Source organism: Neolamprologus multifasciatus, chromosome 15 (genome assembly GCF_963576455.1).
Source record: "Neolamprologus multifasciatus chromosome 15, fNeoMul1.2, whole genome shotgun sequence".
In the NCBI taxonomy this organism is placed as follows: domain Eukaryota; kingdom Metazoa; phylum Chordata; class Actinopteri; order Cichliformes; family Cichlidae; genus Neolamprologus; species Neolamprologus multifasciatus.
Genome location: NC_140453.1, coordinates 13,172,350 through 13,189,918, shown reverse-complemented (window position 1 = coordinate 13,189,918; position 17,569 = coordinate 13,172,350). Strand labels below are relative to the sequence as shown.

At 38.6% G+C, this 17,569-nt stretch overlaps 1 protein-coding gene across 13 annotated transcripts; it reads left to right on the top strand.

Annotated features, from left to right (window-relative positions):
- Nucleotides 1-3,816: 3,816 nt before the first annotated feature.
- Nucleotides 3,817-17,568, top strand: LOC146501728 (ubiquitin carboxyl-terminal hydrolase 46-like). Of its 13 annotated transcripts, XM_085132022.1 has the most exons (20): nt 3,818-4,037; nt 4,850-5,477; nt 5,884-6,065; nt 12,722-12,802; nt 13,162-13,217; nt 13,544-13,643; nt 13,753-13,836; nt 13,953-14,008; nt 14,108-14,257; nt 14,402-14,542; nt 14,665-14,730; nt 14,830-14,961; nt 15,054-15,177; nt 15,266-15,417; nt 15,523-15,622; nt 15,760-15,836; nt 16,008-16,116; nt 16,213-16,270; nt 16,447-16,604; nt 16,684-17,568. In XM_085132022.1, exons 4-20 carry the CDS (start codon nt 12,776-12,778, stop codon nt 16,699-16,701), a joined length of 1,608 nt encoding a protein of 535 aa, XP_084988148.1. In that variant the 5' UTR covers nt 3,818-4,037; nt 4,850-5,477; nt 5,884-6,065; nt 12,722-12,775; the 3' UTR covers nt 16,702-17,568. The 13 variants fall into 13 exon arrangements, with proteins under 13 accessions (XP_084988146.1, XP_084988145.1, XP_084988144.1 ...); XM_085132020.1 differs by having other exon boundaries at nt 3,817-4,037; nt 4,850-4,953; nt 5,971-6,065; nt 16,447-17,568; XM_085132019.1 differs by having other exon boundaries at nt 3,817-4,037; nt 4,850-4,953; nt 16,447-17,568.
- The last annotated feature ends 1 nt before the right edge of the window (nt 17,569 follows it).

The window sequence follows — 17,569 nt, the reverse complement described above, 5'->3', positions numbered from 1 at the left end:
ATTCCTTCAGAGAGGCCGCTATCATCACAGCTCATAAAGCAAGAAAAAGTTTCATGAAAATGTTTCCCAAATGTGATTTATTCTCAAAATGCGGGCATAAATAGGCTCTCTGTCACTGAAGAAAAAGGAAAGTTACGAGGCAGTGGCTCACGCGTGCCTTCAGTCCTTAGGGCCTTGGAGGGTTCAGGGTCTTTGACACACAGAATTCCTACACTATTTATGGCACCTCATTGGTGTAAATGGGCCAGAAATATATGGCCATTTTTAGACATAGGACCCATTTTTCAGAGGCTAACATGTAATTAGACAACTCACAGCAAAAGCGGCAATTTCTCTCATTATTCCATGACAAATTAGGCAGATAAAAGAAATGGAGGTGATTCCACACATTGAACTTGCATTTCATGGCTATTCATTGGAAGACTCAGTAGCGGCCAAATCAGCAATCTTCTACATTCTTAAAAAGAAGTGGTCAGCTCAGCAACACCAGAAGGACTGAAATACCTCAGATGTGGATGATGACAGAATTATTTCCATGGTTAAGGAAAACTGCTTCACAACAAATCAAGAATGCTTTATAGGAGGTAGACATATCATAGTTTACGATCTAGAGAAGGCTTCATGAATGGAAAGAGGTCTGCAAAGAGGTTAAAACAGCTGTTGATGATGTGAACGATGAATTGTGACATGTACAGAGTTATACTCTCTGCTCACATTCAGCTAAATGCTACAAAACAGAACACAACAAAAGCATACCACAAAAGCAGGAGTTTCTCAAGACAAAGAAATGATATATTCTTCAATGACCAAGTGGGTCACCTGATCTCAACACAACAGAGCATGCTTTTCCGTTATTGACTACAAAACTGAATGATGAACAACTCACAAGCAAGCAACTGTTGATTAGTTGATTAGGTTTTTGTAGATGAAAATGATCATACAAAGAAAATCAAGAAGGGAAAAGATCTAGATTTGAACTTTTTTCTCTCTTTTAATTTAAATGTTGACTTGTCAGTCAACTGTCAGTCAGCTCTGTAACTGAGTTTCAGCTAAATATCTTAAAAAGAAAGAAGTATTTTTTTTTCTTTTTAGAATATTACATTCTGAAAAAGATTTGGTCTAAAAGTGAAAGGAAAAACAGCTTAACAGAGCTCCACCCAGATCCATCAGATCGGGATCAGTTTCCTTGAGACGTTCTCGTTTTCTGGTAAATGGGTGGGATTCCCGATCCCGTCCCCCCAGGGAAGTACAAGTGCATGAATAGCTAATGTTCCAATCAGGCCTCCCCCGCTTTCATATGATGCCAGAGAATTTTTTCTCCCCCTTAGAGAAACAATGTGAAGTCTGCTGGACACTGCTCAGAAACCTGATTGTTACAAAATGTTCCCTGGAATGGGAAGCTTTAAATATTTCCCTCCTTCTTTGCCTAAAACAAAAGGCCCAGATGATGAAAATGTGTGATTTCTGCTACTTTTGGCAAATGTTGAAACTGAAAAGTAATGTGCTTTGAGATGATGCCATTGTTGAAAAGGAGATTTAGTTTAAAGACTATAGCTGTGCTAGTTGGAGCATTACCATAAATAGAAATGATAAAACTGGCTTCTACTGCGTGACCTGATCATTGAACCAGGCCAGAAAAAAATCAGAGCAAACCGTAATGATTCTCATCAAAGACTTTGCAGGGATTTCATGCAAGGTTGAAGGCATCAAGTTGACCTTCTCATGACTTGTGTCCATTTTGAATGGCTAATGTGTCCAGACTGTCCATCAAGTGAAGCATCTGGGCCTTTTTCATGACAAGTGAGACGTCTGACATCGATCTGCTCACCACCTCAGAGCATTCCATTGTTGGGTCTCTGCTGCACCTGATATGAGATGCCTGCCAACACTGCACTCTCTTAACAGAGCTTTAATTGTTTTGTATTTCTTCCACATTCTCGGGCGTGCAGTTTCCCCTCAGTATACACTCATACACATGTGCTTCCACACATGCCCACACATTGCAGGAACACTCACCAGACATTATTTTCTCTTTCCAGTGAAGTAAAACATTTGGCTAGCAGTAAAAACAAATAGAAGCATGTGGGAATTTGGCTTTTTAAAGAACCCCTGGCCCTAAAGTGAAACCACAGTTCATCCCAGCAGCAAGGAGGGCAGGATGAGAGATATTTACATGAAATTAAAGCCCTAAGATGGTCTAATTTTTACAAGATTATTCAGTGATAAACAAAAGTGGGGGAGAGTTCATGGAAAGTTTAGACACCATCTAAATTCTTTCTTTTTCTCCTGCTGATCACCTTGTGAGCCTTTAAATTTATTTTACCTCCTCTTATGAGCGTCCCAAACTATAGGAGGGGAATTAATGTTATATAAAACAGATATAGATGTCTGAGTTACTCTTGATTAGGCAATGTGGAATATTTGTTTCTCCCACAAAGAAGGATTAAAATTTCCATTCACATTTCCCATAACAACGCCACTCTTTGATAAATGTTGTTGTATGAGCTGCCATGTTTTTCTTTCTGGATATTTTCTGCTGTCTTTGCCAGGACCTCATTTACTCTTTTTCAGGCTGGGAAACGGGTTTTAGACACTGGGGAAATCTGGTGTGCCTCTGCCTCTCACGGCTAATTAGTGTGTGAACTAATTGCGTGGCTAACTTTAGCAAACCGATAGCCTAGTTCCATCTGTCCGCTATGTATAAAGTAGGGAGGGAGATGTAGAAGAGCGTATTGGTGACATTCTTGCTCTTTTTAGAATTTTTTTGACAAGAACTCACACCTGAGGAGCCTGTAACCGGACCCAAATGATCTTTAGACAGAGTGGCATAAACATTTATGTTGTAATAAATATTTTTATGCTGAGAAATCATTCAGTAAAGCTTTATAAATCAGTGATATGCTGGACTGATGTGATCTGTCATCTCTGTTTAACTGTGGCTGAACTAAATACTGTATAATAAAATGGACCACCTATGTAATGTGGTCTGAAGCCTCAGTTTTAACATGGTGGTCTGCCTTATGATTCTTGGCTCCATAATTTGAGAAAAACAGTAGCATTATATTATTTACCCCAAAATTAATCTGGGTACATTACTTAGACGAGACCATCCATTCATTTTCTTCCACTTATCTATTTCAAGGTGGTAGAGTAGCTGTAGCCTAACCTAGATGTCATGGAGCAAGCCCGGTACACATGTCACAGAGATAAAACAGCGAGACAGACACGCATTCACACCTACATCCAATTTAGAATGACCAGTTACCTAACCTGTAAATACTTTTTTAAGTGTAGGAGGAAACCAGAGAACACAGAGCAAACAGGCACAGGGAGAGCATGCAAATCTCACACAGAACTGCTCTAGGCTGGATTTGAACCAACCCAGCACCTGGTTAGCATCTCCCTGACTAGTGGCAACTTTTTTTCAGACAAGACATTTATCCTGGAACAATGATATCACTTCAGGATGAAAACTTTATTGTACCACTTACAAGATTTTAACTTCATGCTTCCTGCTTCATGTTGACTGTTTTTTTAATGAATTGTAGAACAAATTCTTCATTTGTAAATTCATTTTTGAATTCCAATTTAATAAACTGATTTTTAAAATGCTTTTTAAAAACTTCATTTCAAATAACATTTTTGAATTCCAATGTAATAAACTTCATTTCACAATTCTTTTTCCAATTGCACTTTAATAAACTGCATTTCAAAATCCATTTCCCTTTCCTGTTCGCTCAGGATTAATTTTTGGATTAGCTGTTGGATTAACAACTTCATTTTAAAAATACTGCGGCTATTCAAATGGGATGTAAGGAGCTCTCTGATTGGTTGGACAGACACAGGCTGTCTGCCTGGATTTTTCCAGCTCATAGCTTCGCCCTGCTAAGCGTGTGTACTTGTACAAAGGCCGTTCAGCCTCGGAATTTACACTCGGCTCAACACGGATATTTGAAGAATGAAGGGACCCTGCGGCGAAACGGAGAGCTCAACCTCTGACTGAGTGCCTGTTTACTCAGTCTGACCACCTGTTGAAGGTAACGTGCTAACATGGCTAACGCTAGCATCACTGCACATAGCCCCGTTATTTTAAGGTCATCTTAGGTTATGAAATTTTTACTTCGCAGCTGTACGAGCTCGCTACATGTTTTGTAAGCTGCTGTGCTCGTCACAAATAAAGCTGGAAGCAGCTCAGACTATTAGAACCAGCACTGAGCCCTGTTACATTTATACAGTGTTAGAGCAACGGCTGCAGCCTACAGCCTTTAAACTAGCGATTAAAATGCTGACAGTAAACTCGTCAGTCCAGATGTTACCACATTACTTTATGATACTTAGAGTTAAAACAACTGAGACAAGCTGATTAAAATAACAGCTGTCAGTTCTCTCATTCCTTATATCAAGACTGGAGAGCGCACTACTGATTTCAGTTCATTTAATATGTGAGTGCACAGATTCATTCTCAACTGGACATAAATGATGATCAAAGGTTGTATATATGATGAATTCATCAAATCCCAGCCTCTAACACAGTGGGCTGAATCTTAGCTTTGAATGTCCAGTATATTCTTATCAGTGCAATTTAAGCATTCACTTAACCTACAGTATCTAAACCTGTGTGGCAAATGTGTGGTAAAGACACAGATAATGAAATTTAATACAATATACATCGTGAAAAACGAAAGCTGAAATTGATTCAGTTTAGTACTTTTTTTCTGTATGCTGTGATTTTTTTAAAGGCCTTAAATTCAGTGATATATACTGTAAATGATTTTCTCAGAGATCTTAAAGTAGTTAAATCACTGCTGATAGTCTGGTTGTTTATATTTTCACGTTTTTGTGTCTTTAGGGCTGTTTGATGATTATTTGGACTCTTCTGGGAGATGAGGACACACCCACATCTGTTCCATACTGCAGCCATTGATGGTGTTACAGCTCTGAGTCAGCTTTGGGGTATCAGAGGCACACACTGGAAAACCGGCACCTGGACTTCATGCAGGAGAGATGGACCAATCAGAGAGCTCCTTACATCCCACAGTGTGGCTAATTTGAATAGCTGCAGTATTTTTAAAATGAAGTTGTTAATCCAACAGCTAATCCAAAGGTTAATCCCTGAGCAAACAGGAATCAAAAATGGATTTTGAAATGCAATTTATTAAATTGGAATTCAAAAATGAATTTACAAATGGAGAATTTATTCTACAATTCAATATTTAAGCACAGAATTCTTTATTTCGATGCACGTGGCTCTTGTGGTCCTCCATAGTTTTTAGCTTAGCTTCATCAGCTCCAGAAAGATATTATGTCTTGGTTTGCTAAGAGGACTCATGTACAGGACACACTGAAAGCAGGTTAACAATGTTTAACTAACAAAGTCAATATCAATTGAAAACAGCTGAAATAAACCAAAAACTTTTTTTTGAAGCAAAACTCAAGAACATCAGCAAGCAAAAAAGAGAACTGTTAGTCAAAAGCAAGTAAGAAGCTGAGGTTTCTTTGATAATTTCACTTTAAGCTACATAAAGTTTTTATGAACTTTGCTTTAATATCATCGATTTCCTCGGATACAGTACTGTACAAATGCTTTGAGCCAACCTGACTTTCTTTGTATTTTTTCTCCAATAGGCACACCTCATTGTAGGCTTTGTTGAGGTCCTTGTACTTGGCTTCTTTCATCAAAATTAGTTTTTGTCTACTAAGCCCTGTAACACCAACATGAATTATTCAAACATAAAAAAGGCACTCAATTCCATACTTACCCTTATTCACAACAACTTGCCATAGAACTGACTGAAATTGTGTCTCTAGGGACTTTGTCTGTCTGTCTGTCTTTGCACATCAGAGACCCATAATTTGTCATTTCATTTCTTGTCATTTCTGCAGGGAAGGGGTGGTGCAGCAGGTTTGAGGGGCAATGCCAGTAAGGCTGGGACACGAGCTGCAGCCTCATCCAACCTCTTTTTTTTCCAGGTGCCCAGCCATCCTTCAGTTTCATCATATCATCCCAAACAATAGCTGTAGAGTTGGATGGAGGATGAAGACAGCAGAGAGAGCAAAAGAAACGGGTAAGAGCAGACAGTCAGAGTTAGAGCAGGGCGATATGACCAAAAATATTTATCACGATATACATTTGAAGATTTGCGATAACGATATAACTGACGATATAATTGACGTGAGATAAAATACTTTACAACTCCACAACTTTATTAGTGCAAAAAAACCCAATCAATGTATGTTCACTTAAACAAGCAGCTGTTTTTTATATGCATTAAAGCTATATAAAAATGTAACAGTGCAAATGCAAATTCCTTGCTGACAGTTGCTGACAAAAGGCATTTCCAGTGGAAATTGGCCGACATATCCTCAGCATAACCATGTATAATATCCACTAAACTTAAAAAGAGGTTATACACACACAATACGGGAATATTATGTTGAAGCACAGTACGTATCACTCCGTGAAGCGCCTGACTAATATAGCCGTAATGCTCCAACAATCCATCAAGCGGTGCGGCTTCGTAGCTTAACAAAGTTGCACTAAAACATTTGACAGATTTTCGAGCGCCGTGTAGCACATAAAATCGTTTCGAGGTCAGTAAACACAACCAGAATTCATACATAAGGCACACGGGATTATAAGGGGCACTGTCGATTTTTAGAAAAATCAAAGGATTGATTTTAAGTGTGCCGCATTTTCCAAACAACACGGTAATAACGACAGCCCACTAGCATGCTCTACCAAAAATAGTGCTTTGTTGTGTATCTGACGGACAAAAGCTAAACCAGTTCCACACCACTGAAGTTGCAGCATTTTTACAAACCAATTCTGGTTCATCCGTTTCATTCAACGATCCGCTTTCGCCTTTCTCATTCTCTGTCGCCAGCACACTTTTTCTGCCATGTGCGTATGAAAACAAAGGTACTGCGCATGCGTGTTTTATCCATATTCTATCGCGATATTTCATTTTCTTATTGTTGCCCAACATTATACCGGTATTACTGTGAACGGTATGATATGGCCAAGCCCTAGTCAGAGTTAACAAAAACTTTTAAACTTGACCTTTGACCTTGACCTCAAGGTCAAAGGTCAAGTTTTCTGAAAATCTTGTGAATGTTACAACTCGGTGACAGGAAGGAAGTCACCTAGTTTGCTCAAATTTGTACCATAGGTGCAATTACTAGGAGGCTGAAGGGTTGCGCTAGGGTCCATCTGTAGAGATGTAGGGTCAACAACCTGTCTGTTAACGTGGACAAAACAAAAGAGATGATTGTTGACTTCAGTTGAGCACAGAGAGCTCACTTCCCACTTAACATCAATGGATCCTCTGTGGAGGTCGTCAAGAGCACCAAATTCCTTGATGTCCACCTGGCGGAGAACCTTTTCTGGTCCCTTAACCCCAGCTCCATAACCCTTAACCCCAGCTCCATAACTAGAGGATGTGCTTTCCTCTACTTCCTGCGGAAGCTGAGGAAAGCACATCTCTCACCATCCATTCTCACCACCTTCTACAGAGGGACTATCGAGAGCGTCCTGAGCAGCTGCATCACTGTCTAGTATGGTAACTGCACCGTATCAGATCGCAGTACCCTACAACTGATAGTGAGAGCAGCTGAGAAGATCATTGGAGCCCCTCTCCCCTCCATCATGGACACTTTTAGCACCCGCTCCATCCGCAAAGCCACCAGCATTATGGAGGACCTCACACACTCTTCACCCTGCTGCCTTCTGGAAAGAGGTACCAGCAAGCCGTATGACTCCTGAACACTCAGTGACTGGACTGACACACACACACACACACACCTTCACACATCGCTACCAAGCACTTATCTGCAGTATCTCACACTCATACACACATAGGGCTGGGCTATATCATACCGTTCACGGTAATACCGGTGTAATTTTGGGCAACGATAGGAAAATGAAATGCGCAGTGCCTATGTTTACATACGCACATGGCGGTGACGCAGAATAAGAAGAGCAAAAGTGGATCAGTGAATGAAACGGATGAACCAGAATTGGTTTGTAAAAATGCTGCAACTTCAGTGGTGTGGAACTGGTTTAGCTTTCGTCCGTCAGATACACAACAAAGCACTATTTTTGGTAGAGCATGCTAGCGGGTCGTCGTTATTACCGTGTTGTTTGGAAAATATGGCACACTTAAAATCAATCCTTTGATTTTTCTGAAAATTGACAGTGGCCCTTATAATCCCGTGTGCCTTATGTATGAATTCTGGTTGTGTTTACTGACCTCGAAACGATTTTATGTCGTACATGGCGCTCGAAAATCTGTCAAATGTTTTAGTGCAACTTTGCTAAGCTACGAAGCCACACCGCTTGATGGATTGTCGGAGCATTACGGCTATCGTAGGCAGGTATGGAACGCCAGGACTGCCATAATGAATTAATTAAATACACCATTAAATAATTAATTAAATGTGTCAATAATTAATTAAAATGGGAAATAATTAATTAAATAAATAGTTATGACACATGTAATTAATTAATTATTGACACATTTAATTAATTATTTATGTATTTCACATTTTAATTAATTATTGACACATTTAATTAATTATTGACACATTTAATTAATTAATTATTGACACATTTAATTAATTATTTATGTATTTCACATTTTAATTAATTATTGACACATTTAATTAATTATTTAATGATATATTTATTTATTTCATTTTGGCAGTCCTGGCGCCTGGCTCTCATCATGAAATAATTTTATCTGTCAACCTCACCCATCAAACGCAGGGGGCGGGGTTAACGCTGATCGACTCAAAACCATTGCTTTGGCCTGGTGGCCATTGTTTTTAGCACACAACAACCAGCATGTGGAAACTAACAGAACTGAACTTTGAAAACCCTGTTTATGTGTGTCACCAAATACAGTTTTAATATTTTTTTAGCCGAGAATGTAGTGGTTTAATCCTCATGTGTCTGGTCGGTTTCTCAAGATAGAGCCTCTTTGCAAAAGTGCTTCGATGATTTCGGAGATGTCTGCCCAGTCTCACGGCAAAGCGTGGATAGACCCGCTCGCCTCACAAGCAAACGAGCTGTTATTACCACCGACAAAGCTCAGGCCCCGGTACACAGCTGTAATAACCCCCGCTGACACGGACTTCTTTTACTGAGGTTATATTTATCAGGGTTTTATTTCCTGATGTTCGTCATACATGTTTCAGTATAATTCTGAATTATAACTAACATTAAAAACATGTTTAAGGAGGAGAGAGAGCAAATAAATTCGATTAACAGCTGATCTTTGGGTTTTTGTTCAGTAATCAGTGTGACCTGTGTATAAACGCATAAAAGAGATAACGTTGGTGTTTCCTCATGTAGTAACTGCTGGCTTTAACTGTACAAAGGTTGTTCGAAACTATGACACACATACAGACTTCATGATGTTCGGCTAATATTTTTATTGTGAATATTAATCATGAGGGTAAATGGACCTGTACACCACAGAGCGAGGTCAGCATATCCACGATATCTTCAGCTCTCTGAGGTAACACAGAGTTTCCCAGCTGACTAATCTAACTGTCATCTACGAATAATTCACAGGTCATATCAATATGATTTTACAGAAAAGCATCCTTAGTACTGCCAACTATTCCAGAGACGTGAAAATCTACAGCATAAAGAACACAAAAATATAGCAGTCTAACGCAACACTGTAACAGAGATGAACGCGTCAGTTTGTCAAAGTGGAATGAAAGCGATTGGTTGAACAGGTGTTCGTGATCTGTGTTTTCTGCATTTTCATCAGCGTAAGAGACTCAGCAGTTATAACAGTTATACATTTAATAAATTACCAAATGAACGCAAGAAACGAGCAAACCTGTTCCGACAATTTGAGTTTGTATTCCCTCAGCTGCAGACTGTTTAAATGTTTGAGAGGAAGATTAGATATAAAGCAATCGTCAAACATAGACTCAGTCTGCGTTCACATTTGATATGAGGCCAGGACGGATAATGGCTGTGTCCTGTTTTAAGATCATACATGTAAAATTGTTGTCTGACCTCCGTCGATCCAGCCGCTCAGAGTTAACTGAAGTTAACCTGGATAAATTATAGTTAAGGAGTATCACAGATAACACCCACGTGAGCTGTGTGACTGTTCACCACTACACTGAAATCAGTAGGCTATTACTGAAATACACGTGCTATTTCATAAACTATGATATAAATACTAAAGTCCTACTAACATGTTTAGTTTTAAAGGACACCTTCCTGCCTTATTAGCAGTATTAGTTTTCTTCTAACATCCAGAAGTCTGCACCATGTGTTTCATAGTTTGTAACAAACCTTTGACAGTTAAACATAACATGACCGAAAAAGCAAAAAAATAAATAAATAAATAAAAAGAGAGAGAGAGAAAAAAAATCACACAAATTATATGTTAACCTCATTTATTTTTAGTTAAGTAAACTCTAAAAATTCTAACAGATCGCTGGTGCTTAGAAAACCTATTAAAAACAGATGATATAATATTTCTGTCCAGGTTGCAGTCTGCATTATGAACATGTAGTTGGAAACTCTGCTCCTCTCGGTGGAAATGCGCCTTCTCTTTCCTCTTTGTATAAAAACATTTTAAAAGTCAGTTTAATCTCAAAATTTACTGTTAAATCCAAAACAGATAAAGAAAAGCGAATGGTTCAGTCTAACACATGTGCCAGTGAACCATTAAACGTCTGTAAAACTGTGCAGTTATGAAACGTAACTTTAACCTCAGCCAAACCGATTTGCTCAGTTGTAAATAAAACAGCGAAGTAAACGTGACCCGACAGACAGAACCTGAGTGAATTAAGTCCAGCGTTTAACCACTGAGAGCTAAAACTCAGCTGAGGTTTCAAAGCTGTGCCGGTGATTGGACATCAGCCGCTGATGAAGTGGGTTCGCCAATAAAGTGCTCTGTTGGGAAACAAGCTCCAGCAGCTCTGCGCTCGGGAAAAACTATATTTACTTATCTTGTGCAGAAAAATGTGCTGACGTTGCGTAATATCGAGCACCGGCTGCCCAGTTAAACTGTGACTATCACCAGATAACGTGGGCGTGTTTCTTGAATTAGCAGCAGGTGTTAAACAGCTGACAGGTGAGGAGGAGGATGCATGCAGGTAAACTGAGGGTCTGTTGAGCTGATCGCTGGTTTCGTGAGAAAAATGTCAGCTCGTTCTTTATGTTACAGAAGCACAGAGACACAAGACCAGGTGGAAAGAGACGATCGTTCGGTGAAAATGAGAATCTGCGAATGCAACACGTGGAACACGGAGAGTGGAATATGTAAACAAACCGGTTAACGTAACCCCCTCGGTGCACTCTGCATGCTGACTGTTAGCAGAGCTACTGAAATCTCTGAAAACATCTGAGCACCTTTGCAAACATGTATAGAACATGTTTGCAAAGGTTGACAACCTGACCCGACATGTGAAGATTACAACGCGACATTCGCGGCTAAAACACGGTTAAAAGTGTAGTTGGTGACAGAAAAACGGGGTATTTTAAAACTACACCACCAACATTGCTGCCTGTGATTTGAAATGCATTCTGGGATACCTGGCTGCCCCAAGTCTACACAAGCAATCGATTATCTAGGATCGACCTGTTTTGACTTACTTTGCACGGCAACCAATCAAATGTTAGAGAAGCTGCATGGGCAGCGTTAACCCCGCCCCCTGCGTTTGATGGGTGAGGTTGACAGATAAAATTATTTCATGATGAGAGCCAGGCGCCAGGACTGCCAAAATGAAATAAATAAATATATCATTAAATAATTAATTAAATGTGTCAATAATTAATTAAAATGTGAAATACATAAATAATTAATTAAATGTGTCAATAAATAATTAATTAAATGTGTCAATAATTAATTAAAATGTGAAATACATAAATAATTAATTAAATGTGTCAATAATTAATTAATTACATGTGTCATAACTATTTATTTAATTAATTATTTCCCATTTTAATTAATTATTGACACATTTAATTAATTATTTAATGGTGTATTTAATTAATTCATTATGGCAGTCCTGGCGTTCCATAGGCAGGAGCCTCGCGGAGTGATACCTACTGTGCTTCAACATAATATTACCGTATTGTGTGTGTATAACCTCTTTTTAAGTTTAGTGGATATTATACATGGTTATGCTGAGGATATGTTGGCCGATTTCCACTGGAAATGCCTTTTGGTTAAACTGTCAGCAAGGAATTTGCACTGTTACATTTTTATATAACTTTAATGCACATAAAAAACAGCTGCTTGTTTAAGTGAAAAAACATTGATGGTTTTTTTTGCAATAATAAACTTGTGGAGTTGTATTTGTAAAGTATTTTATCGAGTGTCAATTATATCCTCAGTTATATCGTTATCGCAAATTTTCAAATGTATATCATGATAAATATTTTTGGTCATATCGCCCTGCTCTACACACACACATACACACCAAGTTGCTTTTGCACAATACTCAGCATTTTGCACATTTCCATTGCACTGTCTTGTCTTGTTTATTTTTGCATTTTTTTGCACATTGCACTGTACATTTCAAACATGTTCAGTGGGGTTGCTTGGAGACGAGTACCACACAGTTCCAATGAGCATACATTCCAAAATATGCAAATTAGCCCCATACGTTATGATGACATATGTTCAGGGTATGAACATTCTATGCTGAAGGCTTATAAATATACAACTTTTGAACTTGTTTTCAGTTGAACTTTTGCATAGCACAGAAGATTTTCACTGCGATCAAATTAGGTTCAAAGATGTTCAAACGCTTTTTTCTCAGAAAGGTAAGTTTGAAGAGACTTGTAGCACATTTCTCTGTATATTTTCTTACAGTAAATAAGCATTTTGAAGCTTTTAATGGAGCTTCAGAGATGATTTCTGTAAAAACTGAATTTTGAACCAAATGAAGGATTTTGTATTTCATACCATAAACTTTAAAACTCAAATTAAGGCATGAATAAATTGTTTTTAATTTATTTAAACATATTCATATTTGTCCACTCCACGAGTCGATAGCTCACTAAATTGATAAATAATCTAAAATAATACCAAAATTTTCTAACTGGACACTTTTCATGTAGAGCCTCCCTTGGCATGTTTGTTTTATGCCATTACTGATGTTGGTTTTCTTCTTTCTAAGCAGAGATCAAAAAACCAAAACGTGGCAGAGAAGGAAATTCCTTCTACGTCTCAACAGAGGTAAAGAAATGTGTGACTCTTTAATCTAATGTTGCCGGAGATATTTATAGCAGTGGTTTAGTGTGAGCTGTTTTATTTCCCTTTTATTGTTATTTTTCTTCCGCCTTGTGTGTTTATATCATTTTTACTACTTCTAGTTTTGTCTATTATTTATATCGATTCAGAGATTAGTTGAAAATATAGAGTGTAAATGTACAAAATACATGATTTTGTTCATTTTGGTATTCCATAACAGTTATTATTTTTTATTTGCAATATCCAGGATGTACTCCCTGTTAAAAATTTCCACTTTGAAAAATAACATTTACACTTTTGTCCTTGATCAGCGTCCCGGATGCTTCTGTTGCTGCCACAACATCTAACCATGAAAATGGTATAAAGAAGAAGAAGAAAAGAAATTGGAGACAGTTCTTCTGCTGTTTCTCGGTTTGCTTTTACAGAAGACATATGAAATGCATATTTTCCTTAAAATGTACTTGTTAATTTTAAGTGACTTTACTTGTTTAATAACATTATGTTTGTTCGTTCTCTACAGGAAACTGACAGCGATACAAAGGCAGAGACCCCCACTGTAAAGCCACAAAAAAAGTCCCGCTGGTCTATTTTCAAATTCTGGAAGGTATGTTTTATGGAAAGAGTCACTATCATCAAGCATTTATTCATCACAATGAAATGGGAGCAATTAAGAGCAATGAAGCACACAGCTATGTTCTGTCTTTTGGTTTCTTTCTACAGAGAAAAAGGCAGGTTGCTCCAGAAACAACAAGGGAACCTAATAAAAAGAGTGACAAGTAAGGGAAACTTTAATCTTCTCACTTTAAAGCAAAAGTCTTTTGGGCTCCTTCTGGTTGCAGATTTGATACTTAACATCCTTTTGTATATTTTTGCAGATTAAAGAACATGCAGCATGACTGTACACCTGCCGAGGCAGCACCACCAAAAGAAGACTTCCTGGAAACAGAAGGCCGAGAACTGGACATCCAGCCTGCACCAAACAGTTCAGAGGACCCAGTACAGGTCAAAACTACAGACAATCCCAGGTAAGTGTTTTTAATATTTTGGCCGATTGCTGATCAAAATAATCATTAGATGGTTGAATGCTGTTCTCCAGAGAGATAATGTTTGTTTGTTGTCTTGTTGTGCTTGCTATGCATCCCTGACTCCTTTCTTCTTTCTGCATCCAGCAGCACCCATAAGGAATGTGGTGAAAGTTCCAACCAGGTTAAAAACACCACTGAAAATAGTGAGCCATTAGACCTGAGTTTGAACACTTTCATTATGGAGCTTCTGGCACAAGAGGATGTATGGGAGCAGGTGTTTGACATGTAAGAGAAAAACGTCCTCCAAAATGTTTAAACTTCAAAGCTCATGCATACATGCACATGCACTGCTTAGCTTCTTGACATTTTCCTAATTGTGTGTTTGTGTTTTTACCTTTTTGCAATAGTGTAGTGAAAAATTTTAAGGATGGAAAAAAAATGGAAAATATAGTTCAGACAGTGGACCACTACGGGTGAGTACACGTGGTGCACAAGGACCAAAGCTCTCTTTGTCAAAGTGGAAATGAGTTATTTTACACACTGATAGTATAAACTTTGTGTATGTGTGGCAGGCTTCCAAACACTGCAAACACCTGCTACATGAACTCCTGCCTGCAGAGCCTCCTCAACAATGAGGAGTTCATTAGAGACGTCAGCCGTCAGGAGATTTTGTGGAGAGCAGTCCCAGAAGCTCAGCTCTTAAGGTGCGCTACGTCAACCTTCTACTTTCTTCAAAAACCTGAAGAACAAAGATATCTAACACCAGAAATGTCTGTTTACCCTTTCCTTTTTACAGAAGGCTCATGGACATCAGGGACTGTCATGATTCAAAAGATTATGACCTTAAAAAACAGCGCCTAATATCTTTTAAGAAGGCATTCAGCGAACACGTTCCTGAATACAAAAACAGTGCACAGAAAGTGCGTAGCTATTTGGACATTTTGTTTTTTGCTTTACCTTCTAATGTTTATGTTTATGTTCTAAATCTCCTCTGTGTTTTTCTTTCAGGACGCTCATGAATTCCTAACCTTGTTCCTCAATGAGGTCAAAAGCCTCTCACCTCACCTGAAGAGGAAAGCAGCTCTCCTGGGCCAAAGTTATACCTGCCCAGTAGAAGACCATCATGTTTTCAAAATGGAAAACATGAGGACATGCAAGAGGTAAGCCAGTCTTTCAGAAACACAGGGCTGATTGCAACATTTTCATATACCTCTCTTCCACCTACCTGATCGTTACTTTAACTACGTTACTCCTTAAATGTGTAGCTGCGGTCACCAGTCATCACACGAAGAGGAATTCACAAGCTTGTCTCTTGACCTGGTTCCAGAGGGATCTGTTGAGGACATGTTAGGGACATACTTGAAGGTAAGATCACAAATTCCAGTAGAGATGTAGTATCACTGATCTTAACACACCTTTTTTGTTTGTGTTTGTGTGTGTGTGCATATGTTGTGATTTTTTTTTTCTAACATAAAGCCTGTTTTCTCTGTGCTGTTGTTTAGGAACAAAAAATAGAATTTACCTGTGACTGTGGCGGGACGACCTCGGAAGTGAAGCCGTCTTTTGATACACTGCCAAGGTGAGTAAGGTCACATGAGAAATGATCGACTGACCTGATTTCCAAACTGTGGCGCACTAAACATCAGAGTTTTTAAGACAACACTTGAGCAGTCATTTTCTCCCATCTTCGGTTTGTGTTTGACACTCATTCTTCTTATTTTGTACCTTGTTTTTTTTTCTTTTCTGCCAGAGTTCTCATCTTTCACCTGAAGAGGTTTGGCTTTACAAAAACCCAAAAGCTTCAGAAGGTGAATGACCCCGTCAGGCTGCAGAGGGACTTGGTGGTGTCATCCAAACAGGTAAAAACAGACTGCAGAACATCTCAGAGAATCAGCTTAATTATCGCACTGATGTGAGACTTTATGAAACTGATCTTTGGATTTGTTCCTTCTCAGGGTGATGGCCGTTATGGTCTCATGAGCATCATTAGTCACTATGGAGGCACAGAATCAGGTAAAACAACTGACTTGTTACAAACAGAAAATGATTTAACAGAACTTGCTACTTTTGAGTGAAGGACTCACACACAAAAGCTTTTGATGTTCTAAGAAGCACTAAGTCCAAATTACTGTTTGCTTGAATCAGTTGACTTTTAGAAGTTGGATTCATTTGTCTTAATGTGATCTCAGGACACTACATCTGTAATTCTGTGCATCCTGAGGAGAGTTCACGGTCTACATCAGATCCTTGGCTCACCTATAATGATGCACAGGTGCTCCACACAACTGGATCTGCAGTTTTTAAGGAACAGCAGCAGTCGGCCTACATTCTGTTTTACAAGAGAAACGTAAGAAGACACAGCAGCTGAGAGAATTTTGAAATGTCCTATTACCTTGTTAATCATTTTTCTCTTCATTCTAAAACAGGATGTGGAAGCAAGTTAGACCATCATCATGCTGAGAAGGAACAACCGTCGTCTCAGACCGCTGATAAGTATAGCCCATCATCATGCTGAGAAGGAACAACCGTCGTCTCAGACCGCTGGTAAGTATAGCCCATCATCATGCTGAGAAGGAACAACCGTCGTCTCAGACCGCTGGTAAGTATAGCCCTTAGGAGGAAGGGTCCGCCCAGAGAGCCTGGTTCCTCCCAAGATTTCTTCCTCCAGGAGGGAGTTTTTTCTTGCCACCGTCGCCCCACATTCACCGGTCTCATCAGCAGAGACAGTGTTAACCTTCTAAGACCTGGACTTTTTCATGGCATGCATTTTTAATATCTCTGTGCCATTTTGGGTTGATTGGGACCTGATGAATGTAAAAACAAAGAATTACCTGATTTTCCTGAATTTTATTTTGGTGAAAAATGAGATCCACATATGAGGACATATGACAGCATAATGTCCTCATACGTGGATATCAGGCCTTTGTATAGCAAAATTTTATATTTTGGTCTAGACAACCCTCCAGGTCCTAGGAGGTTAAAACAAAGTCTACTAGTGGTGCACCACTACTAGAGATAGTTAGGACCGGTGTTTGGCTTGCTCTCTGGGAACAACAAAAAATTAAAAAAATAAATTAATAATAAAATAAAATAAAGATATTATTTATTTATTTATTTAATTTTTATTAAAATTAACGTAACAACAAAAACAAAAATAACTAATAAAAACTAATAAAAGTATTCAACTGTGTGTTGTGAAATTTGTAATGAGTCTCAGTTAAGTTGATGTCACAGAAGTTTCTGAATCAACCATTTAGATTGTTCAACAAACAGATTCACTCAGGTAAATATGGTAAGCTGGAGCACTGGTAC